General features: G+C 44.6%; 1 protein-coding gene across 2 annotated transcripts in view; it reads left to right on the forward strand.

The window, feature by feature from the left end:
* The window catches only part of LOC135916711 (protein arginine N-methyltransferase 1-like), a 199118-nt gene that overhangs the window by 2413 nt on the left and 171931 nt on the right, over positions 1-24774 (forward strand). Inside the window, exons 2-3 of one of the 2 annotated variants that reach the window (XM_065450152.2) lie at positions 14607-14645; positions 20429-20713. In XM_065450152.2, the coding sequence (XP_065306224.1) occupies positions 14607-14645; positions 20429-20713 (324 nt within the window). The remainder of the gene's footprint in view (positions 1-14606; positions 14646-20428; positions 20714-24774) is intronic. The other variant, XM_065450153.2, reaches the window with a different exon arrangement.

Consider the following 24774-nt stretch of genomic DNA (forward strand, 5'->3'; position numbering starts at 1 on the left):
AAATGCGAAAACACCCGTGTACTTAGATTTAGGTGCACGTTAAAGAACCCCAGGTGGTCCAAATTTCCGGAGTCCTCCACTACGGCGTGCCTCATAATCAGAAAGTGGTTTTGGCACGTAAAACCCCAAATATTATTATTATTATCGGTTGATTTCTTTTCACAGAAGCCAAATTGCTGCTTGGAAAGCATTTGTTGGTCGCCAATAAACTTCAATAATCATGATTTTAATGTATATTCTAACACTTTAGAAAATAAAGGTAGCACAGATATAGGCCGATAGTTATTCAAGTCATTATGAGAGCCGCCTTTGTGAATGACTACTACTCTGGCTATCTTCATGCCTTCAGGAAAAGTACCCGTGGTGAAAGCTTGATTGCAGATGTGCTGAAGTGGGCCATATAGTAATTCAGCAACATGTTTAATTGGGTCAGCCTAAATGTCATCATAGCCAGTGGCAGTATTTTTATTTAACGATTTCAGGTATGTAACTATTTCTAATTTACTACATGGAGTAAAAAAATAGATTGTGCACAGGAAGAAGAAATGTATTGTTCAGTCATTTGTTGTATTATTTGCCTGACCTGCTGCACCAGAAGTTAGGAAATGATTATTGAATTTGTCTGCTAGGTTGGCTTCAGTGAATTCAACGCCGTCAATGGTTAGTGTCGTACGAAGGCTAGCCTTTGTTTTCCCTATGAGCAGACATGCCGCGTTCCAAGCTTTCCTGGCATTACAGCAGACCCCAGCAAACCTTGCCTGATAATATTGAATATGAGCTCGCTTCAAATCTGTGTTTAATTTGTTTGCAAACTTTTTTGTATTCATGTAATAGAGATATGTCCCATTTCATTTCATTGAAATGAAATGTCTCTTAGTCTAATTAAGTTATGGTATAGTTTATCTCATTCTCTAATTCTATTGTAAAGATCTGTTAATCCATGGTTTCCTGGACTTGCTGTGCCTTTTGTAGTATTGCAGTGGGAAGGCAGCATCATAGCAGTTCTTTACATGTTGTAGGAACAGATAATACGATACGTTAGGGTTTTGGTCACTGTACACATCACTCCAGTCGATGCTTTCAATGCTAGTATGAAATGTCGACAAGGCATTGGTATTGACTGAGTGATATGCAACAGGAGCATCGTTATGATGTTTTTCTTTCTTTGTCACAGGAAAAAAACAAAGCACTGATAAATGATCGCTCAGATCAGTTGTTAGCACACCAGCATTGACGTAATTTTTATCATGGTTAGTTATACATAGGTCTAGTGGAGTTTCACTTACAGTTGTTATTCTGGTAGGTAATCCTATTAAGTTTGTGCATGAGACTGACTCAACAACATCTAAAAATTGTCTGCTATCTGGGCTAAGTAATAGCAGATCAATATTAAAATCACCAAGGACAATATGCAAATTCCTTAAGGACGCATATTCAAAAACTGTAGTTATAAATCCAAAAAATTCTTGAGTACCCGCTGATGGGGGGCGATACACTGAGGCAATCAGAGATGTTACGCAATGAACAGCCGCAGACTCGTAATGTGCGCAAACACAACAAAATTCAGGAACCACCTCACACAAGATATCTTCTTTGATATATAGTGACACTCCACCACCCCTGCGATTCGGTCTATTCACACCTTCATGTTTGTATCCTTCGAAAAATACTACATCGAACGCACATGAGTACCAGGTCTCAGCGAAGGCCAAAAAATGAAACGTATGATCTAATGAATCAAGCAGCACATCAGGTTGTTTATTTCTTAGACTGCGTATGTTCAAGTGGAAAATCGACATTCTGTCCTGCTTCTTAAAAGAGGGGCACTGCACAAGAGATTTAAAAGATTCAGCATCATGATGTATGGCTTCATGTAAAATAGCCATAGCAGTAACACTAGCAATTTAAATAACGCAAAGGATGAAAGAAAAGAAGCCATTCAGCGAACCTTATGAAGGTCACTTTCACTGTCAATGCGCAGTGCTCAATCACGAGGCACCTTGCACACAAAAAACTTGCCATTTTTGTACCACGCGAACTGATAATGATGCTCCTCAGCTTTTGCTTTCATTAGCCAGAGAAGTTTCTCATTCTGTGGCGTCAGATTGTCAAGATACACGCCAGAATGAGTGGTTTTTAATTCGGCTTTCTTAGCCATCCATTGATCATGCGTGACACGTGATGTGAAACGGACGAGCACGGCAGGAACTTTGCCAGCTTTTGGCGGCAGTCTATGCACGCCTGCGACTTCGGAGCTAGTCGATCCTGGATGGGTAAACTTAGTTGCTAAATTATTCAGCTTCCCGAGCAAATTTTTATTCTGGATGGCAGGTAAGCCATGGATTTCAATATTTTGTCACCTGCTATATTGCTCTAGGGCATTGACTTGCTTTTGCAACTCAAGAACGTTCATGCTGGTGTTAGATGTCCCTATGTAATCTGCCCCTTTTTTAAGGGCGGCTATTTCAGTTGATTGCTTTCGCATTTCAGCAAGCACTGAATCATATTGATCAGACAAATGCTGAACAGACAGCTCCAATTCGCCCACTGTATTTTTTAGTACCATTAGTGAATCTACCTTGCTTTGTATGTCAGGTATTTGGGCCAGCTCCTTATTAATCTCAATAAGTATTTTCTCGTAGGCCAATTTATGCTTGCCGGTGTGGCTCTTTTCACCACGTGCCCTTCGGGCTGCCAAAACTAGGCATGTCTGGCACTTCCATGGTTTCTTTGTGGCATCCTCGTTTTTGAAGGTCTTCTTGCTCACACCCGAGCATGCTCCCAGGTGATAGCCATATTTGCATTCTGAGCAGGTTGGATATGTGCCACTATCTAGGAGTGGCTCAAAACAAACTAGGCAGGCATCGGACTCGGCCATATCAAACAGAGCAAAAAACAAAGGCTCACGGTAACAGTGGTCGCTGAAAGGAAGCTACAATGATCACCAACAGGAAGCTATTGCAACAGCGGCGGTGGCAGTGGCGGACGACAATCTTAGTGAGGTGTACATACAGTGCACACCTACCTGCGAAGTCAGTCGATAGGGGTTAGTCACGAGCCGACTGTTTTCGTCGCCACCACCGCTAAGCAAATGGTCCTCCGGTGTCTGGATAGTGCCTTTTGTAGAAGCGTCTCGGGGACGTACGTCACGTTGGGGACACTGTCAATTCTTGATATGGCGTTGAAGTGAACGGGGCAGCAGGCGCCGATCGGTTACCACACTTGGGCAGTAATCAGCGAAGTCAGTTGATAGGGGTTAGTCACGAGCTGACTGTTTACGTCGCCACCACCCCTGAGCAAAGTCTTGTGCTCAGCTGCCCAACACCATAGCCACTGGGCAACCGCGGCGTGTAAATTCAGTTGATAGATAGGGCACATCCTGTCGTCTTTCATGTCCCTGTCAATCCAGCGCTATGACTTGATGCAACAAACCAACTAGCCCAATAATCTGCACTCCTCGATTATCTGTACTGTTGTGGGTGTGACTGTATACAGAATGTAAAGGTACAAGTCGATTGTTGACATGGCGTGCAAAATACAAGACTGATCAGACCTTGAAGGCACGTGCATTTCCTAGTGGGTGTGGAAATAAGCAAACACATAAACGGTGTACAGCGTGAATTTTATGGAACTGTTTGCGTCCCTAATATACAAACACTCTAAGTCAGTTTTGAGTGATCAGGTCCTCTATTTTTGTCAACCTCAGCACCATTACGTTCGGTGATGTTGCATATGTCAATGTGTTTTCTCATATTCGAGAATACAGCATAGTTCGTGTTTACCAAGAATTAACTGCGCCGACCATCGAAATTGGTGAGGCCACAGCTAGCCAGTGCTGGAACTTCAGGTTTTTCCAACGCTTTCTGGTCTAATGGTTCCAGTAACAATAATTCTATGCAGAAAATATCCAACATCAAGGAAAACAACTATATTCAGAAATGTGTCAGCAATGCTAATTACATTAATTTGTCCCGAAGATATAGTCAGGCTCTCCCTGAAAATTCACTAATTTTCATGTGTAGCATCGGGCTGAGATTCTTATTTTTAGAGCCTAATGCATATAGCTTGCCTTGGGCAGCACAAAAATGGTCTTTAAATAATCTGTGGCCATATTTTAAACCATTACGATTGTGAAGTTCCAAGTCTGAAGAAAAACACATGCCGCTTACAACACATTTGAATTTTCGACAGTGCGAAAAACTTATTGGCAACACTTCAGTGGACGTTATTTATTCTTCCCTGATGTCGTTGATAAGATGTTCACTTCATTAAATGCTTAGATTTAGGTGCACGTTAAAGAACCCCAGGTGGTCAAAATTTCTGGAGTCCTCCACTACGGCGTGCCTCATAATCAGAAAGTGGTTTTGGCACGTAAAACCCCAAATATTATTATTATTATTATATTACTTCATTAAAAAAGATTGGGCCAGAGAAGGTTAAGCATTTTCTGATAAAAAGGGTGGATTATTTTTTGTGCAACTCGCTCTTTATGTAATACATTTGACAGGGTTGTTCCGAGCCTTAAAGGGACACTAAAGGTTAGTATGAAGTCAACGTGGACTGTTGAAATACCATCCCAGAAACGTCAAAACGCTTGTTTCGTGCGAAGAAGAGACTTAAAATGAGGAAATGCGTTCTGAAGCGTCGGCGTATCTCTAGCGCAGTTCAAATCGCCCGCCCTCCGATCGAGGAGTGGTGATGTCATGGTCTCATAGTGGCGTTGCGCCTTCGGTGAGTAAAACGGCGCCTGATGACGGTGCTACGGCTTTTCTGCGCAAAACGCAAACGCGTGGCCAGAAACGGAGCCAAGACGGAGCCGACAGCAGCGCGAAAGTGGAACTATGGTGGCTAGCGGAAGGGAAAGCACGAGATAAGCTGGTTCACTATTTTATGACGTCAACTTCGACGCTCGTTGCAATGGACCACCGTGACAACAACACATTGGCTCGCGATGCTGGGCTCGACTTCAGCGATTTAAGCACTGATGAACGTGACCTGCTGCTGAGGGCTCGCGCTGCCGGCGTCGTTGCGTACTACTACGACGGTGGCCTGCTTTGAAAGGCACTCCACATGACTTCAGTAAGTCGGCGTTGAACTCATAATCCTCTGGACGAAAGTGCAGTGAGCACACTACGTGATTTTTCGGCCATTTGCCAGCGCGCTGTGGCAGAGGTACGGCACTTAAAGGTACACGAAAGCGAAACAATAAATCAGTTTAGACTAATAAAGCATTGTTTGAGAACCCTGCAGGCAGTCATTTAAAAAAAGTAGTTTATTAGACGAGAAAATGAAATTCCAAGTATCAGTATTTGAATTTCACGCCGAAACACCAGCGCTGGTACGTCAGCGTGACATCAGGGATTCCAAAGTATGTTTTCGCATATGGGCCGCGTTGTCTGAATAAAGGTTCCCGAAACTTGCCATGTTTAATATTTGGTTCCTTTAGAACACAATGTAGTCAATCTGTGCCACTGTATGTAATTAGTAGGCTCTAGAAGATGCCATCAAAATCCAAGACGTCGTAGCCCCCAGGTGCGGGAATTCAAGTAGGAGTCGCCACCCGTATTTTGTTCTTGCTATTTTTCTGGCTCACCAAGCGTCTTATCGTTGCAAAAGTGGTGCTTTTGGTGTTGTAGAACGGTAATTTACTGATGCAGATGAAATCACTTTTCACTTTAGTGCCCCTTTAACCACTTCGAACGGAGAGGTTCACTCATTGGCACACATTGATAAGTAACATTCGATTCGCCGCTGCGACTGCCCTTGGCCAAGTTCCGCGGACCGTTCGCGCATCCCATGGCATCACATGGACGTGGCATTCTCGCTTGTTGCAAATGCAAGTTTCGCGAGCCAGCAGGACCACCGCAGCACAATGCGATAACGAAACAACTGAAACTCCAAGGCGCGTGCTGCACAATGTCGAGCGCGCAGAGTCTAGCGAAAACAAAACCTTTCGATCACCCCTACTACTCAAAGGCAATGTCAATTCTTTTAACGCGACAGCGTTAAGGAGCTCGTGTCGCAGAAAAGCCGGTGTGGTCGGGTGTCGGCGTCCGCGACGTTGACCGTGAGCGCTAAATCACGGCAGGCACTTCATAAATAAAAAGCAACTTCCAAGATGGGCTGGGTGGGAATCGAACCAGGGTCTCCGGAGTGTGAGACGGAGACGTTACCACTCAGCCACGAGTTTGATGCTTCCAAGCGGTACAAACGCGCCTCTAGTGAATGCGGTGTTGCCTTCGAAACGAGCCGTGGAAAGTTCATGACCAGTGTATATTGGTAATTATGAACATGTAACTTACAGAAGTCGCAATTACACGAGTAGCGAAGTGCGTTTCCGCTGCATTTCTTCTGCGCTTTCCGCACACGCAGAGCCATCTTGCGGCAAACACAGAAGACCCCCTCCTCTCCATCTAGGGCGCTGCCTCGACAGATGGCGTGCCACGCGCGCATTGGAGCTGTGGGAGGACCGGTGCGAGGGGGGTCGTTGCCCGGACTCTCTCTCCCCTGACAACGCTCCGCAGAATCAAGCGTCCTTCCTTTCTTTAGATCACTATCTGTCTATCTCTCTGCCCGTGCCGATCACGACGTTTGGCTGGCGTGCATCATTTCCCCCTCCGAGATACCGAGTTCTTTGGTTCGTACCGCTTGCTCAGGCGCACGTTTCGTTGCTGCGCCGAACGCCGCGTTGCTCGACCATATGGCTCGACGCTCACCGCGTCCGATGCGGGGCGCCTCGTAAGTGATGGCTGCCCTGTAGCCCATTGTCTTACACCCCTTGGCGGGTCGACGGGAACGCTGTCGCGTTCCACTCTTGAAGGCGAAGCTTAAGCGTCCTCCAATTTTTTTTCTTAGAATTGAAGCAGACAAGTAGCATTTTCTTCCGTCTTATAATCTAATGAAATGATCTTTTTAATGTGAGTAGTTGAGTACTAGTGACAAATTATGATGAAGAGTGAGTGCCTTCGTCATCGGGCTAGTACCGAAATTTCGCTGGGGTGTCTCAAATCGTGTCATGTATTTACCTAAAATTCTCGGTTACTAATGCTTTGTTCGCGATTATATTGACGCCTAATACCCCTGTCACACTGGCACCCGCGAACTCCGTTGAGCATGAAACTCCCTAACGGAGATTGATGGCAATGGAGTTGCGGCCGTGCTACACGGCACAGTGCGAGCTTTCGACGGGCGCCGCACGGGGTAGAAACGGCGCTGCTGCGCTTACTTCCGCGTGCAACTTTTCACGTATACGGTCGTCGTTAAAATAAGCTGTGTGTATTTTTTTAAGGCAGAACGTAGTAACATAAAATCACAGCGAGAAACTTTGCGGCACGTTACCGCAAGACTTTTGTTTTCCAACCATAGTGACGTTGCAAGCGATGCTGGCCACACTGCGCGTTTGCTTTCGTGCGTGGGCAGCGCGGGCCACGTTGTTTGGCCGGTGGGCTTCGAGTTGTGGGGTGCGATCTTGTATGCGTTCCAAAACCGAATGGAGGCGGTCCGTTCTTTACGTCACGAAATGGGCGGTCCGCTCCATTGCCTTCGCCCGATAGCAGACGACACGGAATGGTTGACAGCAGATATCAGGCAACAATTGACGTCATGGCGTTCGTCACAGTTCAAATTGACCAATCGTGTGTGGCTCGGTGGAACGGACCGCCTCCGTTCTATTTTGGAATGCGTACAAGATCGCACCCGTGATGCCGCTGTGTAATCGTGCGTGTCTGTGTGTTCGCGATAATAATGCGCCGGGATCGCTCATGATGTGTGTCACCCGGAGAATTTACCCGTGCGGCTTGAACGACACCACGTGCGGCTCGCGTGCATATAAAAACAAACGAAATGGCGGAACGACGTTTCCCGATGCAGCGTGGCGAAGTATTGGTGTAGAGGGTACAGTCACTGATGCGCTTAAAAACAAATTAAACTTCCATTATGTGGCATATATATCAAGGCAAAAAAAAAATAGTGCTAAAACTTGAAATTAACCAGTTACGACGATTTTACTAGCGTGGTTTCTCTGCGGAACTGTAGCTACCTTGGAACGAGAGTACTCCATCCAACCGTAATGGTCATTGCCGAACTCCCTTCGCCCAAAATCTCCATTTAACTTCCTTGGCGCAAGGGCGACCGTGTGACAGGGAGCGCAACTCCATTGGCTTAAAGACGAAGGAGGTCAATGGAGTTCGCGGGTGCCCGTGTGACAGGGGTATTAATTCTAGAGCATTGCTTTATCATTTTAACTTCATAGTAACCTTTAGTGTCCCTTTAAGTGAGGTGCAGAAAGGTAGAAGTTTGCATGACAGAGGCAATTTCATGGGCACGAGAATTCAACTATGAATAGGTCTTTCAATGGGGCAGGCCATTATATTTGGCCTTTCTGGACAATTGGGATCACTGGAGTAATGAGTTTGCAACTTACTCGTACTCCACATGGCACCATGTGTTATAACGCAATTACTATAATCCGTTTTTTGTGGTGGGTGGGGACCCCATTCTGTTAGGGTGCCACTGGGTCGACATAATTTTCTCATCTCGAAGTGACCACAGCCAAAGTGCCTCTGCTGCAGAATGACCACTTCTTCAACCTTATGGTGCAATAAATACCCTTGGTTAGCTCTGAAGAACAAAATAGTCATTTGGTTGTAAAACTTCAAAGTGGTACTCATTGTCACTTATATCTATAACAAATTGACTGGCATCCTTATTGAACTTACTGTTGGGTTATTTGGTCTTTCATTACTGATTGGTCTTTCATTGCTGCTAGTCAACAGTCAATTGAAGCTGGAGGAAAATTAGCACAACAAAACACAATGCACATGTTTGTCTTCCCTTCCTGTTTGCATTGTCTTTTTGTTTTGCTAATTTTCCTCCAGCTTCAATTGACTGTTGACTAGCAGCGTGTATATCATCTACAGGGCACATCAAGTTATTGCATTCAAATGAACACGTAAAGATGGTTAGGATGTATTGTAATAAAGTGAAAATTTTTGTTGCTGTGCTATGCAGCCTATGTAACAATAAGGCAAGTTTCTAAACATCCACCTTTTGATCCGACATGTGCATTTATTTGTTTTCAGTGGCAGCATGTGTAGTATTTGTCGATGGTATATGCTTTCGCCAATGCAAAATGAAGATAGGTCATGTTCCTCTGGAGAGGCTGGGCCTTTTTTTTTTTCTCATTTTTAACCCATCATTGAAAGTTGGTAACTAAACGCATCATCGTTAGTTGGTAACAAAACAGTCGTAAGAATGGCTAGAGTTGCAGGAGTCTGAGATAATGTCCTGGATGTTATGCACATCATCAGCACAGGTACATTTGGTGTGTTATTTCCCTGTAGAATCATTAATTCCAAAAGGTGCACTTGTGTTCCAAATATATTTCTGTACAGTGTGAACTCCCTAATATAAATGTTTGGTTATGAAAGAGGCCCTTCAGAGTTTAGAACGACAGAAAGCTGAGCTAGTTGGTAAGGATTCATAATGCAAAAAAGCTATTTTGTAATTATGCCAGATGACATGGTTTCAGAAAAAGTGATTTCAGCCATAGAAAAGAATTTACAGCCAATAAAACTCAAGCCATTGGCAGTTAAGCAACGTGCAGTTGACCTCCTGTCAAGACATAATCTTCATAGGATTGTCTCTAATGTCAAGAAAGCAAAATCCCTCACCTTAGAACTGTTTTTCTTGGCGAAGACCCATAAGCAAGACATTCCTTTTCGTGCTATAGTGTCAGAGAAAGGGACGTGGCAGGTCTGTGTCGCTAGTTACCTACAGAACTGCTTAGCTTCACTAGTTTTTTCAGACCCCTTTTGCTTGCGTAATTCTCAGGCACTAGTTCAGTATTTGAGAGAGGAAAATCGTGGTGATTGTACAGCTTTTTTTAGTATGGATATCAAAGACCTGTGTTATTCCTTGCCGCATGACGGGTTGGTAAATTCCGTAAATGAGTGCATTAAAGAACAAGTGCAAGAGTCGGCTTTTATTGACAGATGCGGTATTTCCACGGGAGCTTTTATAGAAATTCTTTCAATGTACTTGAAGTCGACGCTGATTGGGTGGAGAGATGGCATTTTTCTGCAGAAATGAGGCGTTTGTATTGGCTCAAAGGTTGCCCCTATTCTTAGCAATATTTACCTGAATAAGGTTGACAGCTGCTTAAACAAAGCCTTAGGTGATAGCGTTATCAAGATATTTCGTCACGTTGATGATTACCTGATTTTCTGCAATAGGGAAGAATTCGATTCTGCTGCTACCTCAGTAAGTGAGCAATTCAAACTTTATCGAGGAGGATTAAAATGTGTCAAGGAATTTTCTCAGCGACGTGGAATTCAAAATCGCGTTTGTTGGCAGTACTCCCCAAGATCTTCGAAGCCGTTGCTAAACTATCAATCCAAGCATTCCAAAGTACTAAAAAACAGAATTGCCTTGTTGTGCCTTAAGTCTTCTCTCACCAGATCCTGCATGCACAAAATGAGCGCCAGTTTTAATGCGCAGGTCCGGCGCCTATTAGAAGCAGGTTATTGTAGTGTAGCAGTGGCTGCTGCGGCTGAGCGCCCAAAGAAGTTGGTTTCGAGGGGGATGGACGGGATTACAGAAAGCAGTAATAGCAAAAAAAAGAATAGTGGCTGTTCCGTACATTCATTCAGTGTCGCACAGGCTTAAAGAAGTTGCAAGTACATATGATGTTAATGTTGCTTTCACTGCTCCCAATGAGCTAGGTAAGATATGCGCTGCCGTACAGAGGAAAAAGGAGCAGGTAAAAGGCAAAAAAAGAACAGATATTTGTCCAGTGAAGCACAATGAGAACAACAGGTTTACTGACTGTCGTATGGGTGTGGTTTATAATATTCCCCTTAGCTGTGGCCAGTTCTACGTAGGGCAAGCGGGGCTGTGTATCAATCAAAGGCTAATGGAACATAAAATGTCGTTAATCGGTGGATTGCCTTCTAATCTTTCCCTACATTGCCAAGATTGTAACTGCACGCCACAGTTAGATGAATGCGCAATGTTGTACAGGCATAAGAATGAAGATACGCATCTTATGGTAGAGGCATGGCATATCTATAATGGTGGAAGTGCATGCGTGAGTCAGCCTTCGATTACTTTACATAAGGAAGACATTAAGTGCCTTAACGGTTATCTCTCACGTAGACCGGCACATGTACCCGACTGACACATGGTGATACCACTCCTGAGCTTGCGCAGATGAATTTTGTGTCTTTTTTCTTTTTTCGCCTCAGTGCTCCCTTCAGTTGATAGTCTGCGTTCGTGTTGTCCACTTCTCTACTCTTGTGTCCTGTCTGCGCGCCTCACCTCTTTTTTGCGTTATGAACCCTTCAGAGTGTCGCGGCATTTTCCCATTGAAACGTCAAATTTCTATTATAGCAGATCTTACAGCCTACCTAGTACTTATACAGCAAAGATTCCTCTGGTAAACCACACAAAGATTTTGTTCCTACATGAACAGCCTTCAGATCATGGGACTGATTCCTTGTGCGAGGCACTGCATTAAAACTGCGGTGCAGATTTGACCAAGGATGTGTTTCGAGGGCATTAAAATGGGAGTTCTTCGACATCAGCAGTGTCGTGTGCAGTCAGCCAATAACTGTGCTGGATGCAACTCTGCAATAACTCTGGATGCAACTTATCACTATATATCACTACAATAATATCACTACAAGTGTTTTCACACTTGTAGTGATATTAGCCTCTTTGGTGGAATAGTTTCATCCTGGACCTTGGATTAAGTTAATTGCAGAGGAAGAACAGTGCAAAATGCATGTAATTTGGCAAGACAGCAGCAGTCATCAGAACTGGAGAATCCTTAACACATCATCATCATCATCATCAGCCTGTCTACGCCCACTGCAGGGCAAAGGCCTCTCCCATATTTCTCCAACAACCCCAGTCATGTACTAATTGTGGCCATGCCGTCCCTGCAAACTTCTTAATCTCATCCGCCCACCTAACTTTCTGCCGTCCCCTGCTACGCTTCCCTTCCCTTGGAATCCAGTCCGTAACCCTTAATGACCATCGGTTATCTTCCCTCCTCATTACATGTCCTGCCCATGCCCATTTCTTTTTCTTGATTTCAACTAAGATGTCATTAACTCGCGTTTGTTCCCTCACCCAATCTGCTCTTTTCTTATCCCTTAACGTTACACCTATCATTCTTTCCATAGCTCGTTGCATCGTCCTCAATTTGAGTAGAACCCTTTTCGTAAGCCTCCAGGTTTCTGCCCCGTAGGTGAGTACTGGTAAGACACAGCTATTATACACTTTTCTCTTGAGGGATAATGGCAACCTGCTGTTCATGATCTGAGAATGCCTGCCAAATGCACCCCAGCCCATTCTTATTCTTCTGATTATTTCTGTCTCATGATCCGGATCTGCAGTCACTACCTGCCCTAAGTAGATGTATTCCCTTACTACTTCCAGTGCCTCGCTGCCTATTGTAAACTGCTGTTGTCTTCCGAGACTGTTAAACATTACTTTAGTTTTCTGTAGATTAATTTTTAGACCCACTCTTCCACTTTGCCTCTCCAGGTCAGTGAGCATGCATTGCAGTTGGTCCTCTGAGTTACTAAGCAAGGCAATATTATCAGTGAATCGCAAGTTACTAAGGTATTCTCCATTAACTTTTATCCCCATTTCTTCCCAATCCAGGTCTCTGAATACCTCCTGTAAACACGCTGTGAATAGCATTGGAGAGATCGTATCTCCCTACCTGACACCTTTCTTTATTGGGATTTTGTTGCTTTCTTTATGGAGGAGTACGGTGGCTGTGGAGCCGCTATAGATATTTTTCAGTATTTTTACATATGGCTCGTCTACACCCTGATTCCGTAATGCCTCCATGACTGCTGAGGTTTCGACAGAATCAAATGCTTTCTCGTAATCAATGAAAGCTATATATAAGGGTTGGTTATATTCCGCACATTTCTCTCACCTGATTGTTAGTGTGAATATGATCTCTTGTTGAGTAGCCTTTACGGAATCCTGCCTGGTCCTTTGCTTGACAGAAGTCTAAGGTGTTCCTGATTCTATTTGCGATTACCTTAGTAAATAATTTGTAGGCAACGGACAGTAAGCTGATCGGTCTATAATTTTTCAAGTCTTTGGCGTCCCCTTACTTATGGATTAGGATTATGCTAGCGTTTTTCCAAGATTCCGGTACGCTCGATGTTATGAGGCATGCGTATACAGGGTGGCCAGTTTCTCTAGAACAATCTGCCCACCATCCTTCAACAAATCTGCTGTTACCTGATCCTCCCCAGCTGCCTTCCCGCTGCCTTGAACATGCTCTCAGGAACGGAGGAAGCCTAAAAACAGTGAAGAAGAAACTAGGAATTGGCAAGAATCAGATGTATGCGTTAAGAGACAAAGCCGGCAATATCATTAGTAATATGGATGAGATAGTACAAGTGGCTGAGGAGTTCTATAGAGATTTATACAGTACCAGTGCCACCCACGACGATAATGGAAGAGAAAATAGTCTGGAGGAATTCGAAATCCCACAGGTAACGCCGGAAGAAGTAAAGAAAGCGTTGGGAGATATAACACATTATACTTGTGCGAAAAACAAGTGGTATTGCTGCTTGCAGGCTATTAATTGGTTGATTGATGACGATGTCAATCATGAACTCTGAAGCTTGTTGGGAAAGCAAGGATTGTGACTCCCAGAAGTGACACTGTTGACAGCGTGCTCCTTTCTTCATTCTCTGTTTGTGCATATTGTACGGACAACAATGTGTGCAAGATGCACCAGATGCTACCGAATGGCATATAAAACATAGTAGCTAGAGATTTCAGTGTGACACACAGAAACCCAGTGAAAATATGCTTTTAGGGTATTGTTAGTGCTAATCACTTTAGTTGGTGCACAATCATCATTTGTGATGGTGCCACCTGAAGCACTTGGTATCAAGTGATAAAAATTGAGTGTACTGTGTGTAGCAGTGATGCGCTTGGGAATTTCCAAGGCCATGACTCGATATCCGTTAAAAAGTGCCTGTTGAACATGGGAACTGTTGCTAGTGCATGCAGCAAGTATCTTTGTTACACTTGTGACAGTTTGGCGACCACCGAGGCTGTTTCCAATAATGTTGATTCGGGGAGCCTCGTTGGGGTGCTGCTCGTGCTTAATGAAGTGAACATTGAGCTGCCTTTCTTCAATGTGCAGGTTGGTGCACTGAAACAGGCATTTTTTTCATTTTTGTGATTCTTTCTGCAGTCACTGAAGCTGCATGTTGCAGAATAGCTGGTAGTCATTTGTACTGTATGCTTCACTTCAGTGTCTTACCTTGTATCAAAAGCATGTTCAAAGTGAGGTCCAACGAGCTGGCCCAGATCTGCAAAAGGATATTCATGTGGCAAGTAATTGGTACCGGAGGGTTTCTTTGTTAGCATGCAGTTATGGTTCCTTTTGGCTGTCGTAAGGAGCAGTGATTGGCCTAGCTTGCTATTATGCCTAGGCGGAGTGGTTCGACAGCTTGGTTTGCGGGATAGCACTTTGTTGTGGTTCTAGCACTGAGGGCCAAAAGGAACGATGACTGAGGAGCACGGCCAGTGCGCTCACTTAAGCCCTTGCTTCCTCTTTCTAGGAGATGCGATTAGGCTCCGGCTCTGTGAACGGCCCCCAGGTGAGCCCCTACCACCACTCTCGGGCAGCACACTGGTGGCAATAATGCTATGCATCACTCATTCTTGCGGTGTTGTCTATCGTCAGGGAAAACATGGAAATTTCAGGAAATTGATCAATTCTGGAAAATTCAGGGGGAAAATGGAATTTTCACTCCAGTTGCTGTGAATTGAGGAAATTGGTACCTACAGTGGTTATAGTATAAAGCTAGTGGTATGCCAGAAGGAAGCAAGATTTTTAACTGAACCTGCTCAATCTGCAAATTATGGTGCCTTGCTGGCTTTGTGAGTAGGAGGTTGGAATATTGGAGAACACGATTCACTCAAATCTCGTAGTGCATCCCACCTGATTTACAACTTGCTGCTAGTTTTTGAGGCGAGTAGAACGAAAAATAACTTATTACGAAGGCGAGGAAGACAAAGACAGTGCTGACTACCAACAGTTAATCTTAGCCGACATCCACCACCTGCTGTGGGTTTGCCCTGCTCTGAAACCGACGAGGCTCCGGCACCTCGCAGCAGCGGGACTCTCGCCGCATAATCTAAGCCATTACACTGCTTGGACGCAGGGACCGCATTATCGATCCCTCTTGGACTTCATTAGGTCAGCAAATCTATTTTCATTCATTTAATCATCCTTGTTCACCCCCATCCCATACCCTTGTATGCCCTGAGGCATTTATCCTCGCATTAAAAAAAAAAAAACAGTTAATCTTCCTTGGCTTCGTAATAAGTGTTTTTTCGAGCTGCTCGCCTCAAGAATGGAACACTAACTCTCCAAGCAGGCCATTCTTCTGAAGTGTATATTACTGGTAATAATGTTAAAAATTATGGGCTGAGATGGTAACCACTTGGTGAGCTATAAGCTGTGTTTTCTCCCCTTGCACCTCAACGTCTAGTGTTGTAGACTGTCAGGGAATTTTCATAAGAACAAGTTGGCTAAAAGCGGGAGAAATCTGGGAATTCGTAAGCGCCAGGGTAATAGATGCCTTGACACTGTTATGCATAAATTTTAACTCGATGCTATATGAGGCATTCTACATTCTAATTGTTCTACTTTTCATGTCTAAAGGAAACTATTAGTCATGGCCAGAAAAACTATAGCAAAGTAAGAGTTGAAAATGTCGGCAGTGCTATTAGATGCCATAAAGAAGCAGCCAGTGTAAGCAACAATTGTTAGGCACAGATCCAATGGCACTCTCTCCCTATTGTTGAGCGATCTTTGCCTCGGGCACCTTTAGTAGCGAATCTTTGGCCCTTCGATGTCCTTTCTGGTATGCCCTTATATAGTGCATTTCAAGACTTGCGTGTTGTAGCAGCAACCTGCTCTGCCCAGTTTACCTTATGGCCATTATTTTAAATAGGGGTGAAGCAAATACTGCATTGAAGTGAGTGTGTTCTAGCAAATTTGTGTTTACATTAAAATGTATAAGCAGCCTGAAGAAGAAAACTACTTTTGCTGAGTAGCTGTTGGCATGAGTTGCTTATTTTATATTTGATTTTCATATGGTCGTACTGTCACTTATTCTATAACCCCTGAAAAACTATATGTTAAATTTTGATTGGCTATTTTACATTGTTTACCCATGTCTTTCTGTAACACCTGAATGTAAATGAATGAAACATTGGCAAGATATCTGCAAGGTTATTCATCAGGGTGTCTACCAACTGGAAAAACCGGGAATTCTCAGGGATATTGAGTAGTCTGGAAAAACTCAGGGAATTTGTGCTTCTATCAGGGAAAATTAGCTGTAAATTTATTGAAAGGGAACGAAAGCCGCGGTAATGCTGGCTTGAGTAACATACAGGAATCGTATCGAATCATCTTTGACGCCCTGTCGTTGGCTGGAGGAGTTGCCAGTGTACAGTGAACGACCGACTTTTCGGACGGCTTTGTGATACCACCATGTCTGAAATTTCGGACGCAAGAACCCACGCCGTCCGATTTTCCCGAGTTTTTTGCCGGGACCGCTGGTCCGAAACGGCATTAATCAAAGCCACCACCGCTGCCGTTTTGATTACATCGCCACCTTGAACCGGCACTCTTGCACGCAGATCCGCTGGCAGCCATAACCACCACTGCGACAACGCTATGCCTAGCTGCTTTGACGTTTGCCATTAAGCTTCTTGCTGTTGGGTGCAATGTTTTTTATTGAAAGAATTCGCCGCTGTCAGCAATGGCACCGACTCCATATTTGTGGTCCTTACGATTGGCTTGGAAGCTTGGACAAAATGGTGCGTTGCATAATGCCGGTTCCCGAAAGTCAGCTTTGCCTCTGTACAGAAATTTACTTTCTGAAGCATATGCAAAAAGTATTGTGGCGAAGCATAACAAGCGTGTATTTCCACGGGACACAGTATGTATTCCTTAATTATACACATGTGCACCCCGTATCTCCTGTCACAGTACGAGCACCGATATGATTAATACGTGCACCCACAGGCCTTCAGAGCTTTTTCAAATGTGCCTGCGGCAGTTTGAGTCCTTAAAGGGACACTAAAGAGAAAAATGTTTTCTTCTGCATCAGTAAATTACCGTTCTACAACACCAAAAACACCACTCTTGCAAGGATAAGACGTTTAGTAAGCCAGAAAAAGCGCAAGAACAAAATACGCGTGGCGACCCCTACTTAAGTTCCCGGACCTGGGGGCTGTGACGTCTTGGACTTTGATGGCATCTTCTAGGGCCTACTAATTATATGTAGCGGTCCAGATTGACTACATTGTGTTCTAAAGGAACCAAATATTAAACATGCCAAGTTTCGGGAACCTTTATTCAGCCAACGGGGCCCAAATGTGAAAACATACTTTGGAGTCCCTGAAGTCGCGCTGAAGTACCGGCGCTGGGGTTTCGGTGCGAAATTCAAATACTGATAGTGGACCTGCATTTTCTCATCTAATAATCAAACTATTTTTTTTAAATGACTGCCTGCAGGGTTTTCAAACAATGCTTCATTAGTCTAAACTGATTTATTGTTTCGCTTTAGTGTCCCATTTAAGGGCAGTAAAGACATGCATTCTTTTCCAACTGGCCGATTTCTCTGACATTTTCTCGGCCCCTAGGGAATTAAAAAAATTGGACGTCGACTGTACAACTGACCAAAAAGATGCCTCAAATGGTCCGTGGGGAAACAAGCGGTGGAAGGAGGACGAGAACGGAAAGGACCTATGCATTAAGGAATGAACGGGAAAGGAAGCGTGCAGCCACAATTTGAAGGAGTTTGTGCTCAAAAAACAGTGTTGGCTGATGCCGAAATGCAGGTGTCCCTTATCCAAACCAAAATGAAATCTTTAAAGCAGCGAAAGGCAACAACAAGGCATCGTGCACGGGCTGAGAGTATGTCAGGACAGTTGAGGTTGACTTACAAGCTGTTGAGAGAGAATCTCAATTGTGACGAAGTTCAGGCCTCATACCACTGAGCTTGCTATCAGTTGATAGAAATAGCTCATATTCGAAAATATTTGCTTTATGCATCTTCTTTTTATTTGTATTTGAGAATGTCCGCCTCGATTTGCAATTTTTTTTAAGACATTTTATTTCTTGTGCATTTTACTAACCCCTCCCTTCTATTCTCTTTTTGAATATTATAAACACTACTACTACTTAGCGTTAAACTGGATCAACTTTTTTTTTTCATTTTTATCACATGTTTACTAGAGAGTAACAGCATCGGGCGACATGGTTTCGCCTGTCTTGACATAAAACATAGTTCTGCGTCATTCAGTGAATTTTGCAAAGGCACTCGGGGAAAACCTGGAAAACACGGGAAATTTGGAAATGTCAACTTGGTAGACACCCTGATTAATGCACATAGTGCAGATGATGCCATGTGCTGTGCGGTGTGTGCTGTGTATGGCGTACCGGGCAGCTGCGCTGACAGCAGTTGGTATACCTTGACATGGCCGAGTAAAGGTGGTGCTCCATGTTTGTCTGCCTGTGTCACTCTCCGAGACTAACAGCCCTTAGTCCACAGTACAAAGGCATGCAGTCTTCAAGAGAAAGTGTCAACTGCTACCTGCTATTACACATTGAGGTTTACTGGAACAGAGAGTGTAATCTTGCATCACTGGTGCTTCACCGCAACATTTTGTGCGTGACCGTTTTTTACCTGTCACTATAGAAGTGCCTTTTAAATCTGCTGGCATTTAGTTGTCCAGCTTGATCCTTTCCTCTATTTTGTTTGGTTTTTCATTGAAGCAAAAGGGGGGATGGGAAAGAGATCTCAGTGCAACAGGGCATCAGCAAAGAGCTGAGGGCTTATCATGCAGTGTCAATAAATATGACAACAAAGTATGATGCAGGAGACGTGGAAAACCAAGTTAGGGAGTGTGAGAGTAGCAAAGTGCAGAAGACATCGTAGCAGTGGTCATCTCAAGATGAAGTCATGCACACTTTTTCACAGCATAAAATGCAGGATGTGAGGGAAGTCGTAGATGATCTGTCAAAATGTGCACATAGTAGCAGCTGAGAAATTTGCCTACCAACATTGTGGAAGACCCACCAAAGCCATTGCAATCAATCTCTCACATTTACAATTTACCAACAAGCATAGTCATATTCATTAAAGCAGTGCTATGACCTGCATTTTTATTTGACAAGGTATTGTGGTTACTGAATCTTGAACAAGATGGCATTTTACTGCAGTTAAGTGCTTAACAGCACTTAAGTGCTCAAAAGTGTGTCTGCCTTCTTGTGCTGAAAAAAAAAAAGTTTTCCTTTAAAAGTCTTGCTTTTTGGATGATGCCGCTTGCTTTAAGTAACATCTTGTTCTTTATGCCCACTGCGGCAAATGTGAAATTCACTTCGTTATTGCTTGTTTATTTTTTTATTGTGCACAGCTGACAGTGTGAAGTATTCGAAACTGTCAGAAAAATATTCATATTTGCAAATAGTGGCTATTCAATTTATTTTTCAAAAGCATTAGCACATTAGCACACCCCTAATGGGTACTGATACGGGCACATCTTTCTTGTTTGAAATATGCTCCTTCACATAAGCCCCTGGCGGCTTCTGTCACGATGTGCTGCCAGGGATGCTGCCCAAGCATGGTGCGTGTCCTGGCTTTCACTGTTGCTGCTTGCATTTTGCACTCATTTTGAGCATTAGCTGACGCTGATTTGAATCACTGGTGTGCCTGTTTTCTGAGTAGGCAAGCTGTGCCTTTTTCTTTTTTCATTGCTTTGTCCCAGGTACATGTAGCAGTTGCGGTAGGACGTGTCACTGGCTCGTGTTACACTAATGTATCTTAGCTGCTGTGTAGCAGTGACTGGGACGTCGTTTGAGCCTGCATGAAAAGTAGAAAAAAAAAGACACTGAAAAAGTCTGAAGGGTTGAGAATGAAGTTATACAAAGTCAACGTTCTGAAAAACAGCAGAGACCAGGAAAAAGGGAAGACAAGTACTTCAGAGTAATTACTGCATTACTCTCTTGAAAACTGTGCTGTTAGAGACTGGGCGAGCGTAAGATGATTGCACTCATACTTGTAAGTCGTCTTGCACTTGTTAAAGTGCTCGGTTTTCAAGAATGAGACCATACCAACTTGCTCTGCTGTCTATACTTTTTGCCGTATTACTGCTTGCAGGACATTGTTACTGTAATGTGCATTATACTCAAGAGCAGCAGCCTGTTCTGTTTTGAGTGCAGGTTTCGGAGATTTACATTTATCAGTCTGGACTGTATTCCGTTGGTACCACCAGCAATGTCAGCCGCACCTGTTTGCTGCTCCCAGGTGTCTTCTCCTCGTAGTCCTCTGCATGCAGGGGTGCATTTTGTTTTGTTGTGCAGGTGACACCCCACAAGGCTGAGCAGAACCACGTGAATGATGCGGCCCCAGTGCCACCTGGTGGGGGTGGAGAGGAGGCGGGCCCTTCGGGGGCCATCTACTGCTGGCGGTGCCAGAAGGAGATGACCGGCCTCACCACCTTCCTGCCTGAGGAAATGACCTCCAAGGACTACTACTTTGACTCGTACGCCCACTTTGGCATCCACGAGGAGATGCTCAAGGATGAGGTGCGCACGGCCACCTACCGCAACTCCATGTACCACAACAAGCACCTCTTCAAGGGAAAGGTGAGCAAGCAAAGCGACCTCCATTTATTTCCACTACAGTAGAACCCTGCTGTTACGTTCCTCACTACTGCGTTTTCCCGGCTGCTACGTCGTTTTCATCCGGTCCCGGCATAGCTTCCATAGGATCCAATATATAAGGAACCCCGCTGTTACGTAGCAGCTGTGAAAACGTTCCCGCATGATACGTTGCAACTTAGCACCGCGAACCCGCCTGGGCTAAAGTAGGCAACGCTCTCCAACCGCCATTTTGGCATTTGACGAGTTTTGGCTGGGCTTGGCCGGGCTTGGCTATGGAACTGGCTGCAAGAAGCCGCACGCCAGTTCGAGAGGCCGCCACTAAGTGGACATTTGTGAAAAATGCTCTCACTATCATCACTGTGATTAAGGTCACCGCATGGTTGGACGGGTCGACTCACGGAGGAAGGAAACTCGGGAGAGGCCCTGACGTCACTCACTGTGAAGCTAAAGTGAAACCGGAAGTTGGCGTTGCTCCACCTATCGGGCCAGCTCTCCTCTCTTGTTTACATTTCTCCCACGCCGCGCCGCGCGCAACCGGGCTGCTCGGACGCGCATGCTCCGCAGCAATACTAAACAATCGTTAGCACGTTAGCATGCTTACGCTAAAGAGGGCGAAATTTCCCGCGGATATTCCTTCGTCTGTTGCCATTGCCGTGGTGTGGTACGACAAGGAGCACGAGCCGCATGATGCCGGGGAGTTGCCAAATGCTAGCTTTGGAGAAGCCGTCACGGCTCTGGGCCTCCTCTGCAGGTACGTCGCACCTCACAGCGACGCTGACAGCAATGCGGCCTTCTAGGCTATTGAGAAACGTGTGGCGATTTCTAGCGAGTGAAAGAAACGGCAAGCCACTATTCTGGAATTTTTTAAGTCCTAAGCGCACTCTGTGGAAATAAATTGTCTATAGTTGAAGCTGCACTTTTTTCATTCATTTTCGGAGCTTTCCTCACTTTTGCTTTTTCCCGGCTGTTAAGTTTTTTCCCCCGATCCGGTGAAAAACGTATGAACCGGGTTCCACTGAATATGGGCATCTTTACGTTATTCCTGCAGCTGTTTTTCTCCGGCTAACAAATGTAAAGGTATAACGAGACACGCCCTCTTCCATCAGAACTTTTTGGCTGTCGTTGCGGATCCTATGGTGATTATTCTATGGCGAAAAAATCATTAAAAGATGTGAACCAGGCTAAGGCATGCGGCCCTGATGACATTCCTGCCGCTATCATACAGAATTGTGTGGATGCATCATGCTTTTATTTCGCCTGGTTCTTTCAGAAGTCCCACAATGAAATCGACATGCCTGATGATTGGAAAATATCACAAATCGTGCCCATACAGAAGAGTGGGGTGCGTAACTCCGTTCAGAACTACAGGCCCGTTTCCTTAACTAGTATAAAATGCAAAATTATGGAGCATGTAATATACAGTTGGGTTATGGCCCATTTAACTAAACATACCGTAAAAACCGGACTATAGGTCGGACCGGAATATAGGTCGATCCCCCAACTAACAAATTCTAAAAATGAAAAAAATCTTTTTCAGTGGCAAAAGTACCGAAAGACATGACACCCTTACCTAGAAACAAATGCGACTCAGCGGGTTGCACAATGGTGACAGTATTTATTTAAATGCTGCTCGCATGTGCACCTGGCCAAGTTTTTAGCGGTATCGCGCAACCATCGACCCGCTTGCTTGTCAACACCGTATTAACGGTGCTGAGCAGCGAAACAAACGAGATACGCGCATTCGCTATTTCGCTGCTCCGTGCCGTGATAAGGTGCTGACAAACACGCGGATCGACGGTCTCTCGATACTGTTAAAAATTCGTCGGGTGTACAGTACACAGAAGGGCACGAAGTCTGCAAGCGCTACTCCGAATCAGAGCAACACCTTTGATCAGAGTCAGATAACGAATGCTTCTCGCTGCCTAGTCCATAGGCGTGTGCGATCTCTACCGCTTTCAAACGAATGCATTCGACAACAGGCAGCGATCTTACACGCAGCTCTCGGACGGACTCCGCAACCTTGCCTTACAGTTCTGCAGTCCGCTGCGATCCGGCCACGAAATGACGTTTTCTTTTGGTTGCTGCAAGTTGTAATACGTTGCTTTTGCCTCCGCCACTGCCGAATGCTCTTTTCGGATACTCCAAGTTCGCGCTGTGCCGCCAGGTTGCCGTGGGCTTCCGCATACTCAATCACCTTTTTCTTGAAGGCGACGGTGAATTGACATCGGCTTCCACTCATTTTGAAACAAAATGAAAATGCAGCCTTTTATTAATATAACTTTGCGACAGTGGAAACGCAAAGTGCCGGTGCCACAATGTCGCCACGCCGCGCTGTTGCTGATGGCGATGGCGGCTGTTTACTTCATTCGCCCATTGTTGCAAGACTTCCGTAGTTTTTCCGCCAATGTCCGGTATATAAGTCGGTCAACTTTTCGCGATGGTTATTTGAAAAAAAGTTCGGCCTATATTCCGGTTTTTACGGTAATCTTCTAAGCCCCAGCCAACATGGTTTCAGGCGTGGTTTATCTTGCAATACACAGTTGGTATAGTTTATTCACGATTTAGCCTTGGCATTTGGTAAGCAACAAGTTGTGGACTGCGTTTTCGTAGATTTCAGTAAAGCGTTTGATGTAGTTGCACACTGTCTCCTACTCTCCAAATTAAAAGCTTATAACTTAGATAGTAAAATAATAGCGTGGCATGACGAATATTTGTCATTGCGGAAACAGGATGTGGTTCTGAACGGTATATCTTCGCAATATGCATCAGTTACGTCGGGAGTTCCCCAAGGCTTAGTGTTCGGGCCACTATTGTTTTTGTTGTGTAATAATGATATTTCAACTGTTATACAGCCTTCATTCAGGATGCTTGCCGATGATTGTGTTGCTTATGGAGTTGTAGATGCCATTTCCGATTCACAAATCCTGCAAGTTGACCTAAATACTATAGCAGACTGGTGTTTGCATTGGGTTGTGTCATTAAATATAAATACAACTGTTCACTCACCCTCACAAGAAAACGAGCTAATCATGATTCAACTCTAAATATAAGCAAGAAATTTAAATATCTAGGTGTTTTTTTTTACTTCGGATTTATGATGGAACAAGCATGTTAACTATATTGGAAATAAGGCATCAGTTTTGGGATTCTTGTGGCCCAACTTTAGTCATTTACCGAGTAACTTAAAGACGCAGTTGTATTTCAATCATGTAAGTTCAATACTTGAATATGGATGTGTTTGTTGGGACCCACACACATCTGACTTATAAATAAATTAGAAAAAATCCAGAATATGGCTGTTAGATTCGTTCCTGGTAACTATAGCCGGCAGCTTAGCATGATAGAAAGCAAACTTAAACTTAAATGGCAAGAGCTGAAGGATCGTAGAAGGCATATCCGATTAAAATTTTTCCACGATACTTATTACAGTCGACTCCCGATAATTCGAAGCTGCTTAATTGGAATTTTCGGTTAATTAGAAGTGAAGTGCTGGTCCCGTCAGTTTTGCATGTAATCCTATAGAAGAAATTGCTCGATAATTCGAATTCCTCATCCAGTAATATTGTTTAATTGGAAGTTAATTTTCAGCCGGCATCCTCGAGGTGACCGTCATTCTTTGGTAGAATGGGCAATTTTTCAAGTGTTGCAACAGTTCCGTGTTGGTGTCATCGCCACCGCAGCCGCCCGCAACGCCATCCTTCTTGGAGCGGCGCGATTATTCATTGCTACGGCTGCTGTGGCCTCTGCGATCAACTCCGGCGGGAGGCGAAGCGACTGCCGCGCGTGGCCGGAACTGATTGCGGAGGCCGCGCGGGTGCCATAGGTGCACGCAGCGCTGCATACTGGCAGTGGCGAGATTGTGCGAGATTAGTCTTGCAGCGTGCTCAGCGTATGTCGAGGCGTGTGTTGGTCGAGCGCCTTTGTGCGGGTAGCTCGTTGGCTAGGTTGTTCCACTGGTGATTCGGAATTGACTGTACATAGTCGCGCAGTTTATAGCCATGGCAAACCGTGGCTCTTATCGCACGCTCGACCTGGCAACGAAA

Source organism: Dermacentor albipictus, chromosome 3 (assembly GCF_038994185.2).
Source record: "Dermacentor albipictus isolate Rhodes 1998 colony chromosome 3, USDA_Dalb.pri_finalv2, whole genome shotgun sequence".
NCBI classification, from domain to species: domain Eukaryota; kingdom Metazoa; phylum Arthropoda; class Arachnida; order Ixodida; family Ixodidae; genus Dermacentor; species Dermacentor albipictus.